General features: G+C 38.1%; 2 protein-coding genes across 2 annotated transcripts; both read right to left on the bottom strand.

The window, feature by feature from the left end:
* Window positions 1–2620: 2620 nt before the first annotated feature.
* On the bottom strand, window positions 2621–7786 carry cdc45 (CDC45 cell division cycle 45 homolog (S. cerevisiae)). Its single transcript, XM_059337019.1, has 18 exons — window positions 7545–7786; window positions 7313–7372; window positions 6622–6714; window positions 6365–6502; window positions 6041–6190; window positions 5893–5951; window positions 5757–5805; window positions 5535–5596; window positions 5382–5432; window positions 5108–5227; window positions 4850–4981; window positions 4624–4722; window positions 4376–4537; window positions 4104–4242; window positions 3924–4007; window positions 3693–3811; window positions 3222–3298; window positions 2621–2962 (listed from the first exon to the last, which is right to left on the bottom strand). The coding sequence occupies exons 1-18, from the start codon at window positions 7593–7595 to the stop codon at window positions 2898–2900; spliced, it is 1710 nt and encodes a 569-aa protein (XP_059193002.1). The 5' UTR covers window positions 7596–7786; the 3' UTR covers window positions 2621–2897.
* A 684-nt stretch (window positions 7787–8470) lies between these two features.
* On the bottom strand, window positions 8471–17131 carry plpp5 (phospholipid phosphatase 5). Its single transcript, XM_059337020.1, has 8 exons — window positions 16994–17131; window positions 15852–15978; window positions 15442–15550; window positions 14540–14630; window positions 14386–14449; window positions 14168–14292; window positions 13697–13867; window positions 8471–12721 (listed from the first exon to the last, which is right to left on the bottom strand). Exons 2-8 carry the CDS (start codon window positions 15920–15922, stop codon window positions 12552–12554), a joined length of 801 nt encoding a protein of 266 aa, XP_059193003.1. The 5' UTR covers window positions 15923–15978; window positions 16994–17131; the 3' UTR covers window positions 8471–12551.
* Window positions 17132–18101: the final 970 nt, after the last annotated feature.

The raw sequence follows: 18101 nt of genomic DNA, 5'->3' as shown, positions 1-18101 counted from the left end.
TCTCCTCACTGGAACATCAGCAGAGCCACTGATGCCAACACAGTTTCTACACATTGACCAGATAAGTCAGGTGATGTAAAACAACAGTTATTTAAGATCAATCCTATTAGTGCAACAAAGAGAAGACTTCAAAAACATATTGGTACACCAAGGAAAAGTAAACTAAAACATTCAAACTAAAAGTGAATTCCTGACCTCAGAACAATCTTACTACAAACTCTATTTAATAACTCTAATAAGCTGTTAATATTACATGATCATCATCATCAGGATTTCACCCAAATCTCATAATAAAATTCAAATAAAACATATTTTCAAGCACTTTAAGGTAAGACTTTTGAAAGAAGAAATGGCAGTCTTCCTCTTACAAAGGAAACAATTAATTTAAATACATTAAAACACAACACACTTTTGGGTTTTACTGCTACAGCCTTAGTTCGTGGATACTTTTAGCAGAATTTTGATGGATATCACTGTGCAACCCAGCAGCAACCTCTAGGTCTAAAAAGTGAAGCCAATACTTAAGTGTCTTAAACCTGCAATCTTTATAATTGCCACCAGGGGGGCGACTCCACTGGTTACAAAAAGAAGTTCAATAGTATGAAAGTCTAAAACCATGATAGGTAGGACAAGCGTTAGCTGATAGCTTAGCATCCTTCTCTTCAGCTCCACCCTCTTGTCCAAATATGGTCACTTCTGGCTCCATAAAAAACAAGATGGCGACCCCAAAATGCCAAACTGGAGGAATTAAAACTGTAGCCCATAGAACACAGTGGCAATGTCCATTTCTTTTAAAACAGGCTATGTTGTGGCTGCTGTTAAGCAAGTTACATTGTCCCAGTTTAAGGACTTCCAATCCATGTTGGTTTAAAACAGCTGCTGTATAGATCTGAAATTGTTTCCTAAACTGCTTTTCCAAAGGTCAAAAACGTGAATATTGATACAAAGGCCTTAAAAACCCTCATGAAAATACCCCACCTACATGGCTGCCGTAGATGATGTCATCAAAAGCTCCGGAAGAGATATTAAACAGACCTTGCTGTAAGATTTTCCCAACTTAAACATGTTAAAAAGTTAAATCACCAGAAACAAAAAAGGAGTAGACAAAAATAGATAAGTGAAAAAAGAGGCCACTGAAGAAGCTCATGTCTCTAGATATAAACAGTCTCTACGATAAGGATATAAATATGTCTTTCACAGCTTCCTCACAACGTTTGGGGCATTATTTCTGCTGGATAACATCACTCTGCTGTGACTGTAAACAATATCATTATGGACGTACGTAAATTGTTCTCAAACAGTTGACCCAGAGGAAGCAGCTAGATGTACATGTTCATAAACAATTAGATGATGATTGTGATGCACATAACCTCAGCTGGTGACAATAAAACCATGTGCATTAACATCCTGCAGCTCAATGCAGATCTCGGCACGTTTCAGTCCCTCTGCTGCCACCCAGACCGGACTTTCCTGTGAAACCACCCAAACACTCTCCACTCTAAGGGTAACGATCGCATCCTGATTCAAGACTGATAAGGATCTTAATCACCCCGCAGAGAGCAGCCCAGGCTCCACCTTTCCAGTCGCTCTCTGGGACAGCAGCAAATCACCACCAGGAGGGCTGGCCCACTTTTCCCAATGTGGGCCAAGGTCACGTCTCTCACCTCTGCCCCACATGGAGACTGAGCTCAGGAGAAGTTGTTAAGTTCACTAAACCTAAAACACTTTCACTAGAAATTCTCATGAATATTACAGGAACTGATTCACTTTCTGAGGAACCAAAAGTTGTGCATCAGCAAAACAAAAGATTGGATGAAGTTGAAGACTAATCAGTTTGGCTCACTCTCTGCCACTGCCGGCTGTGGCTGCCAACATGCCGTCACTGCCAGATCTTAGTTTTATGACACCAGAGAGAGTTCAACTTTCCATTTTACTAAAGGATTAGGTCCCTTTGCCAGCAAACTAACAATGGTGGTTAACACGAGTGCAGTGCAGGTTTAAAACATTGTCGTTCTGGGAGGGTCAATTGATTGACCTCCAGTGTTGCTTCACGTAGCTTTTTCCAAGAACAGCTAATACAAACAACTGGTCCTGAGTAATACACATGCAATGACATAGTTGCATCCACTTGCAATACTACAGCGAATAAATCATTAGTTAATTTGAGACCAGGCTGTTTTAGTCAACGAAGGTGTCGAAGTTATATCGCTGATGCTTAAAATGTTTGTGTTTGCAGCAATGTAACATATCTGGTCTCTCCAGTGTCACTTTCCTCATTTGTTCTTGAATGTAGTGGGCTGAACAACAGAAAGCAAGCTGATCACAGCATGCCGTTCATCAGTGTAGCAGTTAATCGTGGTCCCGTCTAACAACAGTGTGTACATAACATCACTAATAAATATGTCCTGTAGCTAGAGAACTAGATTCAACACACTGCACTTCACTGGGTTCTCATTAACACACCCGCCAAGTGTGAAGTCAAACAGCATAAGTACAGCAAAAGTATGAAAAGGCAAGAGAACCTGCTTACAACATGAATCTAAATGTGAAGGTAGTGTTATGTGTCACAGTTCTCATATCTTAAAAACTACTGGAAACAATGAATGACTGTAACAAAGCATTTAAGTAACATACTATGATTTATTAAACATGTTTAAAATGTTTAAAAACACTCACATACACAGAAAAGGAATAAAAGACAAATGTCACAAGAGTTTAAAAGCAATAAGACTTCCACACATTTACAAAAGACTGTACAATATACACACAAAACTGATAAAAACATTGAAATCATGGGTAAAGTATTTGTACTGGTGACACTGTGCATGTCTGACAGAGATGTGAACAGTATCAGCACTTACAATGCTCAAGAATCAAGTTCATGTTCACATTCCTTCTCATGACAGGAGGGTGATGAGTGCATCCAGAAACTTGCTCCGGTCCTCCGTCTTCAGTTCAATTACTGCAGAGAATTTAAACACAGGTAACAATTAATAAATGTTCAAAAAGGAAGATTACACATCTGTGGAGCCAAAAGGTAGTTTGAGTTAAGGATTCAGACAGAAAGGTGCAGGTCCAGTTTGCTTCATAATGCCTAGTGCAAGGAGCTTTACTAGAAATGAAGACAAGACTGACACCTAGTGTCTGATGTCTGAACTCCCCAAACGAAACATTTATGAAACAAAGCACATTAGAAAAGTTAAAGACAGTATCAGTCTTACTTGAAGTGTCAAAGTTGTCATGAAGAGTTCTGGAGCTGGTGCTCTCTGCTGCTTTCTCAAATGCTCGACCGAAGAAACTTTTATGTACAAAGACAAGGAGGAAGGTTGAAGATATTAGGCAATTTCTGCTGTACACAATACAAAATACATAGTGCAGTTGTAGCTATACATACAACCGTCACTGTGGACGGTGGTATGTTTCAATGGACTTTAGAGAACAAAATTAATCTGCATACATTTGACACATTATTTTCTCTGTAATTAATTTATCAAGATCAACAGTATTTTTGACAGCTCATATTATTTTAGCCCAAAGCATCACATAACATTTAAAGAACGTATACTCTGACAGTTCTGTAGTGATCTGCAAAATATTGACCAGATATTGAAAATTTCACAAAAGTCAGATTTTAGGACTATATTTCAAACACACAATTTAGTATCCTACATATTTAAAAAGATATGCCTTACTTCTTCTTGTCCGATGTTTCAGACTCGGGTGGGATTCCTACAACAATGACCGTTCCCTTCTCCACGTCCTTGGGAGCAGCCATGATGAGTGGAAGCAGTTTGCAACGCTTATTTCTTGTCTAAAAAACAGAAAACACCACAAAGAGTGAAACCAACAACAGGGTTTTCAGTGCAGTTAAGAACCTCTTCTCTTACAGTCTGAATCCAGTTTGACGTCAGTAAGATACTTACTGAATGGACAAAAGCCTTCAGCAGGTACTTGCAGAGCAGAGTCAAGGCCATGGGCTTAGAAAAGAGCTTCACATCAGGTGTTCCCTACACATGAAAAAGAAGGAAGAAAGTATTGAGCTGAGCAGCATATAATGTTGAAGAGCAGCCACACAAGCCTGCAGGTCATTCAGACAGTCGTACCTCCATGAGGTAGCAGTAGAGGAACGGTCCCTGTGACAGGATGAGGTTGGTACAGATGCAGCTGGCGACAGTCTGCTGGATGGCCATCAGCTTCTTCTTAGCCAGGTCGATGCCTGAATGTAGACGATCAAGGTTGCTCCTGCACAGAGAGAGAGAGAGACCACAAGAGGACAAAAAGTATATTTGATGAGTGTCTTTTTTTATCTGATCATTTAGACATTTTGCAGCTTTAAACCAATCATTCTGGTTGTCTTATCAACATTGCTACAAACCTGGAAAGAGAGTCCAGAGCCTTGATGAAGTTGTCGCTGTCACTCTCATCTTTCTCAGTGCTCTCTAACAAGGCAGCTGTGGCGTGCACCATATCACTGGCCAGGAAGCGGTTCTTGAAGCCAAAGTGAACACCGAATGTCTGGATGCGGATGTCCTTCATACTGATGGGGGAGAGAAAAAAAGGCAAATCACTTCAGGCTGTCAATAAATGCATCAGAGTGTCTTCAGGTCATTTCTGGATTCATACCCGTATTTATTGGAAGACTCCTCGATGACGTCCCTCAGGTTCTCTTTGATCGTCATGTCCATGGAGTTGAATTTCTGCCTCACTTGCTTTAGAGGTAGCCTGGTAACAGATCATCAGTAAATATCAGCCATTAAAATAAGAAGGTTACTTTATTTCACATTAAATCCCATTTAATGAAATGACTATGTAGAAATGTCACTGTAAAAACAAAATCTAGGCACATTACCCCATGTCAGCTAGAAACTCCTGGAGCTTCTTTTGGCCATTTAATGTCCAAAGCTTGAAGTGGCAGGACGTGTAGCAAGAATTACAGATGCTCTCATACAGGGACCAGTGCTGGTACAGGGTTAGACGGAGGCTGAAGCAGAAGGTTAAGGAGGACTCAAAGAAAAAAATGTGGTTTCTGCCACTGTGACAATTGAACATACAAGGTAAAAATATAAAAGATCCGCAATGACAAACATAGCAGGTAAATTCAGGATACTCATATTCAAAGGAGATCCTCATACAGTCGATGGAGAGAGAGTTTTCCTCGTCCTCATTTCGGTGGTTATGCCGGGAAACGTGGCGCTGCATTGTGGCGATGTCTGTTACATACTTCATACTAAAAAGGAACAAAGAGGACAAGAATAATTTAGTGTGGGTGAATAATTTTATGCCCACAATAAATGCATCTTGTAATGACTTTTTAATTCTTGGGAATCAACTGATGCTTAGAAGAATCATGTTTTGAAATATTGTTATAAATATCTTCTTACTGTGTGATTTTATCATGAACCCACTGGTCTGTCAGTCCAATGACGGCCCACCTGCAAAGAGAAAACGCAACAGTCTACTTAAAAAACTCTGTACAGTGCATTTTGCATCTCAAAAATGTTTATGTCTTTAAAAAATGTCTTCACACAGCTTACCAGAGCATGTCCTTGGTGTCTTTAGTCAACACCCACGCTAACTCAAAAAACATCATTGCAGCCTGACAAAAAAACAAGAAACATGGTTAATACATTTGTATTCAGGAATGACCTCTCAAATGTGTATGTAGATATAACAAAATCTACAATTTAACAGTTTTGTTAAAAGTTGAAGACATGCACATCATTCAAAAAGTAAAAAGTAAAATATAGTCTACTCACAGAAGTCCCATGATATTCATACTGCTCATAGTCAAACAAGATTTCCCTCCTGAGAAATGAAACATTTGGGTCAGTTTGAAAACTGTAATTAGTATATGACAAACATCAGCTCTACTTCAACTAAAAATGACTTCACCTTCGTGCCTCCCACTCCCTCTTTGCTCGCTGTCTTTCAATTCTCCTCTCAACCGCCCCCTGAAATATCAAACACAAGCACAGTCATTAGAGTCACATCCATGCTGTTCTGTTTGAATTTCAACAATGTATTCTCTAAAAATATTTACTTCATCATATCTCCTCCGTTTCCCAGATGGCTCTGAGCCTTCGTCACTCTCATTTCCAGAGTCACCACCTTCCTCGCCATCTTCATCTCGAAAGATATCGTCATATGAGGGCACACCAAGGTCATCATCCTGCTTGATTAGTAGCTTTATCTGTGGATGAGATGAAAGGAGTTTACACAATGTTAAGTTCAAGAAGCATTGGTATGGCAGAGATTTATTTAGATATTTTGGTATTTCTCGCAAACTCTAAGAGCTAAACAGGGAAAGCATTTCACATAGTTGAGTAAACCCATATTTTGAGCTAAAGTGATCATTTATCATCACCTGGGTGTCATTGTAGACATTGACCACATCTACAGGTCGGTGAGTGTCACAGATGAAGAAGATGGAGTCATCATCTGGCTGCAGCATCTCAAGAAGGTCGACATTCGCCCCGCAATTGATGAGAACAAAATACTGGAACTACAAGACACCAAACACAAAATAAACATTTAATTTACAGTTACAGATGAGTAAACCTCGAAGGTTTTTCCTTTTTTATCATTCTGTCATTTAATGACATGTAAGATCCGGTCTGATACCTGCTCTTTGTGTTCAAGGAAGGCAGTGCCAAGGTCCTGCCATCCAGTTACTGGCACAAGTGTATACTGGACCTGATCACAGTGAAACAGCACCTGATAACGGAACAAATAGATTCAGCAATTATTGATCAATTTATTTATTCAACAATAGCCCCTTGCTGACAAATAAGGACCCGCGAAAAGTTAGTCTTGAGCCAAAATGACACTGAAAACAAAGCCTGTATTTTAAAGTGTAAACTTTTTAAATCAGCATTTCATGTGTGAAGCAATTTGTTTGGGGTCAGAATTGGGCATCTAAGATAAATACATTTCTCGGCTTATACATCATTTCAGTAAAATATTCTGACCGTAAGTGTAAGGGATACAACTGGAGGTATTTAATTTCCATGTTCTCATGATAACATAAAGTCGTGTAGTGCTGACCTACATTTAAAAGTCCACATGCTGCATACATTATAACAGAAAGGGATTGCTGAAGTATTACAAATAATTCTCTCTTCCTGCAAATAAGGGTCATAAACTACAGCAGAGTATGTGTATGAAGATGAAGTTGAGAACAATGCTAAGCTGGGGATTACTAAAAGAGCAGGACCAATGATATATTTCATTTAAGGGGATAACAGTATGTACTCACAGTCTGAACAGAAATAGCATGAGCTAATGTTTGCTAACAGTTAGCTGGTTATCTCACCTGTAGTATCTTACAGGCGCAGAGAGCGTCGATGTCTGACGCCACCAGGAGTGCAACTCTCTGAAAGCAAAGTAACACACAACATTTCGTTATAAATGCACTATATAAAATAAATACTTTAATCTCAACTTGACTATAAGTACATATCCGCGTAGCACGTCAGCAAACAGCCCTTCATGGCTCGAGTTAGCTAACCTAACCTCAGTCAACTGCGTTGGCTCAAACAACCTACCTGGTTGGCAACAACTTCATAAAATTCCTTTCTTATGTCCGTGATGAACATTTTCACGAATAAAAAAGTCTTAAGATGAGACAAAACGGGTAAAATTATGCTAAAATGGCATGAACGGCGGGTTATTTTGGTCTGTTGTCAGACGCGGATCTTTTTTGCAGTTCCTTGTTGGAAGTGTGGCGCCAAATCTACACGTCACATTCAACCAATCACTGAGAGGGGATTCACGTACTCCCTAAATCTGTACGTCAAGTCCAACCAATCACTGGAAGGGAATTAATGTACGTCATACTCTCGAGGCCACGCCCACCCATTGAAGAAAACAAAGCTGCCCGAAAACAAAAAAAACCTGTCAGAATAAGGTTTATACCAGACTATGGTTTATACTGACTTCTGCTGGAATTATTCTGATACTTGTACTTTACACGAGTATTTTCATTTGATGCTACTTAATACTTCAACTGCACTACATTGTTGTGGCAAATAATGTACTTTACAATACTAGTACAATTTTACTCAACGATATTTATGACAACTTTACTTAAGTTACTCTGCATATATTAAGATTACAAAAAAGAAATCAACTCATACATTATGGTATATTATACCACAGCCCTGACTGTGATGTCCCTCAATTTCTCCCAATTTAACCAGAACTTGCTTTAAAATTGTTCAGTTCAGAGGTTTGCAAAATAATGACTATTTTGATCTGAAGGTCAACATTTACTCTTCTTAAACTGTAAAATATCATTTGAATTTGAAAATGCTGTTTTATTGCTAAAGCATAAGCTGCTTCCTAACTTAAACCTATTTGTAATTAACACATTTTGCTGCTGTATCCCGTTATTCTGCTCACTCTAAATGTATCCTTTACTATAAGTTGCATATGTCTGGTGGCTGTAATCATCACACATTAAGACTCAAAATAAAATAAGCAAAGGACAGTGTGTATTGCAAGATTATTTAGAAACATCATTTAGTCACCAAAAGAGTAATTAAAAGCATCACAACATGTACAATCAGGATACTGTATCAGCATAAGCAGATGCTATATGGTCGAATAAGCCAAGGCAAATTATGATGAGCGTGCCATAGATAAAGCAAATAAGATAGTTTTAATATCATCCCTTTGATTGGTAGGAGACCAGACATGTTCAACAACCTGATACAGTATTCATGTACTGAAAATCACATAAATTAATTGAAACAGAAGGAAATGTGGAGATTTGGCAGGAAGTAATGAAGAAAATATGTTGCTTTTCAGCTGTAAAACATGCAGGATTTTATCAAAATGCAGCAAAGTCTAATGAACATTTTCTTTGTCTCAAAGATCCCCCAGCCATGTGCCGACAAATATGATTCCCATTTCCATGAAATAACATTATCACATTTAAGGTTAACAAACAAATATTCAAAATTCAAGTAAACTCCTACATGCCCCAAAATTAAATACACTTAGACCTGTACATCATCTCATAAATATCGGTAAGATTCACCAAGTAAATTAAGATATTGTTTGTCTCAAAGTTTTGTAAAAAGTGAAGCTTTTCCTCCTCTTGGCTACTCTCTGTTGTGACTTTTACGTTTCCACCCAAATATCTTCACATTTGACTCCATCTACAGTAAAATTTATGGAAAGTATTTAAAGATTTTTTTTTCTGAGGTAAAGAAAGGCAGCATGCCATATTTAAACATCATGTAGTAACTTCCCAACTGACTTCTACAGACTGTAAAACAATAAAAAAACACAAAAGTGACAGAGAGCATACACTGTAACATGCAGTATATACTTCATTCACAAAGAAATGCAGTAAACAAAGGCACAAATTCATCAGTTCTTTTCTGCCAAGTTTGGTCTGAAACCACTTCACAGCGAAAAGCAAAAGTGCTTTGACCCTGCAAAACTTTGGCTGGTTTCACACAAACAGAAACATGAAGAGGTTTGGTTGTTTCAACCTGCAACATTTGATGTTTTGTTTCAATTGAAAACCCCTCACAAACACAACGGAAAGAAAAAAAATTGTTGTAAAGACCACAAAAGTAAACTTAAAACCCAAACGGAATCACAGACTTTAGCTTTCGCTATCTCAAAGGAAAGTTGATGAAAAATACTAGAAAACTTTACGTGCCAATAAAACTATAAACAGGGTAGAAAACCTGACCAGCAGGAGCACTGGGAGGCTAGCACCATCACCTGGAGAGGTTACAGTCTGACCCCATTCAGGTTCAACATAAAGATCTGGTTTCACCGTCACTCTAACAACCACCCGCTGGACAAGTCAGGTAGTCAGCAGAAGAGCAAGAAGAGTAACGAAAACCAGACCTACAGTAAGCCTGAGACCGCTCATGTAGGAAAACTTTCTTTTACAGTCAGAATAATTAACTGCAGTCATGGAAAAAAATATTAGACCACCCTTTTTCTTCAATTTCTTGTTCATTTAATGCCTGGTACAACTAAAGGTACATTTGTTTGGACAAATATAATGACACCAACAAAAATAGCTCATAAGAGTTTAATTTAAGAGCTGATGTCTAGACATTTTCCATGGTTTTCTTGATAATGATTTAGGTTATTATCAAGAAAACCATGGAAAATGGCTAGATATCAGCTCTTAAATTAAACTCTTATCAGCAATTTTTGTTGTTGTCATTATATTTGTTGTACCAGACATTAAAATGAACAAGATATTGAAGAAAACAAGGGTGATCTAATATTGTTTTCCATGACTGTATATTAGCAGATGTGCTGTCCAGTTGGAGCAAAGATGTGTTTATCAAGTACTGCAAGCAACTGTGAGAAGAAAGGAGTGGAGCTGCTACATCGGTGCATTGTACTAAGGACTGGGCATATGAGCCCGATCCAGATATTCAAACAATCTGTATATGGAAACATTCGAAATACAATATAGGAAGACAGAAAGATCTAAAGCACTCAAGACAGACAGTAGAGCAATGTGTAGATAAAAGACACAAAGCTGATTAAGTGGTTTTGATTGACCTGCTTTACACATGAAGTTGCTTTCCATATGTTGGTATGTACTGTGGGAAGTTTTGTTTAATTTTTTGACATTTTTGTGTAATGATATTCCGTGCTATTGAATTGACAAGTAACTAACTAAGTAACTTGTGACAACTAAGTGACAAGTAAGTAACTAATTAACAAGTATAGACAAAGCCTGACATATCTTATTCATCTGTGATAGACCTCTATTGCTGTCCCAAAGCAACTTGGGCACTGAATGTGTATTAATCCGCAGCTAAAAATAGCCACCCAAAATGCGCCATTTACTCATTGCTTAGTAAGGTTTACTAAAAACTACAGCGCCCAGCTGGTTTAGGAAATTACTGAGCCTTTTTTTCAAATATTAAAGTACAATGCATATCAATGAAATACATTGTCTTAATGTAAAATGACATATACTATGAAAGAGGATTTTATCCATATCGCCCACCCCTACTTTTAGATACAAGCAGGCCAGATAAATACCTCTTACTTCACCAGTTTGTCACTGTCAAATTAAATACTATATGGTGCAGAAAATCTGAGCTCAAAGGTCCACTTACTAATAATTTGGAACTGTCAACCTTATCTCTGTCTTCTTTGGTGAATGGCGCTGACTTAAGTGGCATTACCTTAATTTAATTATTTATTTAGGCACATGATAACAAATGGTTGTGTGCAATTGAGGGACATTGACCCCTTTACATTCAGTCATTCAGTCTGTTGTTGTTTCACATTCAGATCCTTGTGATCACATCAGAGGCCTGTTACATAAAGCAGGTTTACCAAATAAGCCAGGTTTTTTTCAGTTAGCCTGACTTCACTCATATTTAGTTGATTCGGATCCATTAACAAAATTCAACACAGTTCAAGCTCAGTTACTACTGTAATTTACGCTGGGGTCTATGTTGAATTTGCATTATAAAAACCAAATCAACTGAAAATAAGTCAGACTAACCAAATAAAGCCTGGCTTATTTGGGACTTCTTGGAACAGGCTCCTGAACCTGCTCCAACCACAGATGAAGACTCTGAGATGCAGCTGACAGTTCTCAATCATTAATAAGCGGGCCTTTTATGAGCTCAGGCTGAAACTTATGTTTATTTATATTATATAACATCTTAATAATTTTGTACATGAATCTATTCATGATTGATTTAGTCTGACAAATGTCAGAAAATTATGAAAAAACACTATTTTTCCAGAGCTGGAAACTGCTTGTTTTGTGATTCCAACCTTCCCACACTTATATATTAAATTTACAACAGTAAAAAACTGAAAATCTTCCCATTTGGGAAGCTGCAACCACCAAGTGTTTGGCAGCATTGGTTTGGCATAAAGGCTTTATCAATTATCAAAAGTGTTAATCGCCTAATTGTTTGAGCTCGGATTCTCGTCACCATATATTGTTTCTCAAGGTCAGGAATGAAAATCTGTGCACAAACTTCAATACTGAATATTTTCCCTTAATCCTGCTTGTTGAAAAAGTTTACAAAACAATCACCAAATAGTGTCCCTACATGAGAAACTGCCTCCCAGCAGCTGAGCTGGCGGTTGATGGGCAGTGGACTATTAGTTCAGTGCTTGTGTCGTCGACCTGCTCAGCTGTTGTAACTATTTACGATGAAAAGTTGAGTGATCTATAGGCACGAATACACAGGCTGTGTAGGGCTGAGAAAATAATGAATCTGTTAATATCTACCAGGTCCCCCAATGGTGATAATGTTTATATGTTGTCTCAAAGTTGTTTGTCATTGTGAAACTGGAGTTGATATTTTCAGCAACTCTCAAGTGCTTCAGAAACCATTCAGAAGAAATGTGTCATTAGTCATTTTAACTTAAAAAATAAACCATATGTTACCATACAAAGAAAAATCCCACAAAACAGTTACAATGATTGACAATAAATATTGATAAACTGCCCAGCCCTAAGGGTGTGAAAACCAGAACTAGAAGGATTACCATGTAACCCAGTATGAATGACACCAGTAACAGTTACAGCTGTTCTACAGGGGCAGGATGTAGTTGGAGTTGGCCAGTTTGCGCTCCTGTGCGGCGGGAACAGTCTCTCTGTGGCGCAGAGGTCTGTGGCAGTCAGCGTCCTGAAGAGGAGGGTAGTGCTGTCTGTAACACAGCCAGGCGAAAGCCAGGCCCAGCAGAGAACCCACTAATACATCTGCATGGAGAAGAGAGAAGACACACACATATATATGAGGAGTTTAATCTGACAGCTTCACATTAATGCTTTCTATAGTTTATGTTTAAAGTTACAATCTCAAAATACCCTTTTTCGTTATTGTTGGTGATAAGATGGTGATAACCACTTTCACTTGTTTTTTTATATTTAATCATTTGTGGTCCTTGCTTTTGTTGGTTAGTTATGCCATACTCCCAATGCTAGCAGAGACTGTAAAAAAAAAAACAGTATGCTGCTTCACGCCCAAGTGAGCTTAAGAGCAATTCTGTTGCGTTAGCTCCGCTTATCCTCTCTGAAGGACTAAACACTGCTGGATGATGGAAAACAATCACTACACGTTGTCACAGACACCCAGAATAAAACTGCAATAGATAATCATAGTATGGGATATAACAGGGACAGCTTTTTCAGAAAACGGATCACATTTACTGCAAACAATGAGCACAGGATTATTTCTGGATATGGATTTCCGTGTGGACTCATGTTGTGGTTTTAACCATTTAATAAATGATTAATAAATTAAGTTTGAAGGTGTGGCTCTGGAATAAATCTGAGACTCAGACTCACAAACCCTGCTAGCAGAGCCTGAGATGCATACCATTTAATATGTTTGAACATATATTCAAACATAACAAATTCACACACAACTAAATGCTAAACAAAAGAGGAAGCTGGGTAGCAGCAATGACACAGAACTCAGTGTACATTGTTTAAAATGTCTTTCTGTGATCAAAGTAGCTGCTGTTTCACTTTTATAAGTGCCCATACATTATAGACAGAACTAAATGTGAGAAGTATTATTGGTATGAAGATATATTTTTTTACTCAAATTCCTTTAACATGCATCAAGACAATTCCCATCTGAAACAAACTTCTCAAACTTGATACTCAAAATATTAAATTCAATAGGTAAGAAAATGTAACTGTCATTCTGAGCATTTCTGTCAGTCTGACCTTGCCAGTGGTGTTTGTAGTCGCAGGTTCTGGAGAGGGCGATGACAGTCGCGATGAGTAAAGGTGTGAGGAAGGCACACAGCCGCCACGCTCTGCCTTGACCCGCTGCATTGAAGCAGCGCAGTTTTCCAGCGATGTACAGCGCTGTGAAACCTAAACCTGCGAAGGCAACTGAAGCAGGGGAGAAAGGATCAAAAAAGATGATCAGAGCCAGAGGACGTTTTATACGGAAACAAAAAGAACAACAAAAAAGGGAAGGGGCAAGGATTAAAGATGAGAGATGCTTTCTCAGAGTGTGTGGGACGCACACTTGCACATATTACCAAATAGGAGCCTGGAGGCTAAAATACACTTACATACATCTATTTTCAGATCTATTATATGCCCTCTTGCACCACTTTGTGCATTTCCTTGTTGCCTGCTGAAAATATACCAGCTACTGAGGCATAATCGACCATAAAGTGCCCTTACAGGAAGAATGCCCGCTGGGAAAGCTCTTCCTGCCCTCAATGACTACATCTGGGTCACCGCTGCAGCGCAACTCCAGGTTCATCTGACCGTCTGGAAAACAGCGATAGAAGAAGTCTGGCCGCGGCCTGAGGTCGGGACAAACACAGAGAGGACAAACTTAGGCTTTTTTTCCGCTGTAACAGTAGGGTTCATTGCTTTGTTTAGATACAATGTTTTACCTGCCAACTACAAGTTTGATGACGTTGGTGAAAACCCCGTTCAGCACCAGAGTCAACGTCACAGCTGGATGACAGTGGGAAACAGAGCTGAATCATGAAAAAAAAAACTGGCTGACATTTTGGTTTTATTATGAAAACAAACAATAGTTCTTACCCAGCGAGGCCTCCTTCAGATCTCCTCGCTCCGACTTCTTCAGGAAGGTGAAAACCAGGATTACAATGAGTGGAGTGAAAACCGCCACACTCTGACAGAGACACGGAAAGAGGAGAGTATAACAACTCTAATCCACTTAAAGCCAAACTAATCGCTGTCTGTAAGCAAGTTTATATATTACCTAGAGTTCATCTTTGCATTTTCTCTCAAAAGGGACTCTGCCAGTGTTTGTCCATGTTACAGACTATTTACTACAAATTTCTCACATTGAAAGGGAAAACTTGCCACCTGTTATATCCAATCAGTGTTGATGGTAAACTTAGTGAATTGAAGCAATACATTCCTCGGTGCATGCTATATTGACAAAGAAGCTGATTCCCAGCTGCAAAATGGGTTGTTTTTTATTTTTTTAAAGAATTTCCATACAGCTGGTTCCTGTTTATTTTGCTACAGAAAGGAAGTCAAAGTGCAGAGACTTGTTTGAGTAAATGAAAATCTAAGGCCATAAGGTGAGCTTTTATGTCCACCATCTCTGCCAAAGTTATGTTCTTGCTGAGGAATGCCTTATCACACGATGACACTGAAATTCTAGGAACAAATAAAAAATGTGATAATCTCTTGGTAGAACACCTCATCTGAAGGCCATGTCTCAAAAAAAAAAAATACAATCTGTGATAAAACCAATGATGGTGTAGAATTAATCTAAAAAGGTATGGTTAGCTGCGAGATGTAGTACAGTGTGACAGTGGTGAATGTGCTAAAATAAAATATCTGTGTGCTTATTTGAAGACTGATAATTCAGATATACTGATTGTTTTCAGGGACGAGGTAAGAGGGGAAAAAACTGAATGAGTTACTATGTTCTATTTTTACCCGAGGCATGCAGACATTACATTACTTACAAACATAAGTGAGGTGGGAACATGGTCTCTCTCCACACGATGGAATTTATACAGCCACATCTCTTCTGGCTGGATCTCACGGTAGAAGGGAGGTAGCTGCTCCGTCACACTACAGCAGCAAAAAAGGAGAAATGTTTCTCAAACTGCCCCTGTACTTCGTAAGAATGTATATTATGGAACATGTTAGGACCTCGAGAAAAAAAAAACTATTCATAATTGATTGTACTGGGATGTTTGTACTGATTTCCTGTGAAGTGATCACATCCATCATGTCTACTGTGGCGGTTTGATTGAAAGACACTATGTGGACGCTGGATATTTACACACATGTTTTCTCATGTTTTATAACAATGTATGCCTTTTGAATAGCAGATCCATAAAGTAATGATGCAAATTATTCATATACTTACAGGAACACAAGCAGCAGCCCTATCCGGATGGAAATCTCCGACAGGAAACCACGAAGCAGCCTCCTCTTCATTTTGTTTCTTGGAGTGGACTTCAGTCAACAGCAAACATCATCAAACTTAACTGGAACTAGAAAAAAATGATAGCTGAGTTTAAGTTTATGCCATTAATGTGTTTTGTGTTCCATGTATGTTGAAAAGAAAAAAAAACTCATACATGGTGAGCTTATATTTAATTAGTAAGAGAGGCGGTTAGTCTCTCTAATTCAGTGAAAAAAACAGTGAATCTAATTACTATGTACTTCAGTCACATTTCACATTTCATCATGTTTCTATTTATATCAGTTATATGTGTTATCTGAATGATATTGGATATTTCAAGACAAAATCAATATTGATATTTGATAGTTTAAAAAAGCCAATGAAAACACATTAGCCAATATTTGTTTTGTTGACATAATACACTTATAACTTATATATAACTAATAACTTATTTCTTAAATTTAGTTCATACAGATGTTTAAAGCTCCTGAATTCAACATGCATAAATGTTTCTGTGTAAAGAATGTAACACATCATTGCATCCCTAGATTTCAAATCAGTCATCTGTAAAACCAAATATACTCCCATTGTACAGTTTGGTTTTACAGCCCTACATCAGTAACTGACCCTTGCCCCTTAGTGAATTATTGTCTCTACAAAGATGGAACAGATACCGAATCCTAACATATGAGTAACATATTCTCCTTTCTACAAAGTATCTCCACCGCTTCTACTCTGAGTATATATCTTGTGAAATATTTGTAAAGATAATGTGGAGTATGTTTAAACTACAGTGTGTAGCTCCTGATCTGTTTAAAACCGGATAGAAAGGCCAACATGCTGCACCTGTGCCCTCCTCTGTGAGGTGATGTACAGATTTAAAAGCTGTTATTTACCTATAACCTTTAAGCCTATTTCTATAATAACTATATTAGTTGCACGGCTTCTGCCAGTACACAGAACAAGACAGACAAGCTAACATCAAGTGCCTGTAACAACAAGATGTTAGCAGACTTAGCTAAGCTAGCTAGCAACATCTGTCAAACAAGACATCTGGCCCATTTCCGTGTTGTCAAACAGGGAATCCCGGCTCCAGTACTCACCTTTAACGGCTCGTTATTTTCTATCTCTTCATCCTTACATTAACGTGTGCCGTTAACGTGAAGCAGGCCTCCACAGCCCCCGGTTGTGCCGTCGGTGGAAGTGGCACATTTGAGGACTTGAGAGAGAAACGGGGATGCCACGGAGGAGAGGAGCGCCGCGGGAAGCTCACGGCTACCACCGAACCACTTCCTGTCCATGATTTTCAAAACAAAGGTTTGTATTTAGATTTGGATTGAACCACAGTGGTATTTTATACAGTATATGGGTAGACGTAGACCACACGGCTTTCATGGATTAAACAAAAATAATATAAATTACATTTTCCTTGATATTATATTTTCTTTCTATATACCATACAATTTACAACATTACGGATAAAACAGAAGTCATATATTTAAAATTATATTCATAGTGTATATGAGACAAGCAGAACCCTGAGTAATCAAGTCAATAAAGTCCATATAAAAATGGCAAAAAGAAACTAAGTAAGACACTTATTTGGTAACAGTTTTGGTACACTTAATGTAATCAGTAAAATGTTTGTTAAGTAAGTACTTTAAGATAAGGTAAGATAAGATATCTATTTTATCAGTGTACACATACAATGAAATGCTGTAAGAGCTCGCTTGTAGAAGCAATATAAATATTTACAATAAAGTATATAACAAATATTTACGTTTACACAAGAACATGGTGTTTGTGTATAAGAGCTGCAAAATTTGAGAGCTCTGAAATTTTTATAAACTTGAATTTATAAACCGGAAATGGTCGTGTAGGTAATTTTATCTAACTTGACACATAGATGCAAAAAGCCACGTCACGTTACAGGCATCTAGAATAAATACATTTTTATTTCCTCATCAAATCAATGAAACTTTTGCGTGTTCCTCTAAACTGAGTGTTACAGTTTTAGCTGCCTTATTTCTGATGACCATGCATATATACATATAAATACATGCATTGTCAGTACATTTACTTTTGGTGGGACTTTTATTTGGGTGCATCCCTCACCATTAACGCACTTATTAAGGGGGAGTGACTACATATGAAGAGAGTAAAAACGAATTAACTAGTAGATTTCACCATGAATCTTTCCCAGTTGATTAC

This window comes from Centropristis striata, chromosome 7, assembly GCF_030273125.1.
Source record: "Centropristis striata isolate RG_2023a ecotype Rhode Island chromosome 7, C.striata_1.0, whole genome shotgun sequence".
NCBI lineage: Eukaryota > Metazoa > Chordata > Actinopteri > Perciformes > Serranidae > Centropristis > Centropristis striata.
This window is presented reverse-complemented; position numbering and strand designations above follow the sequence as displayed.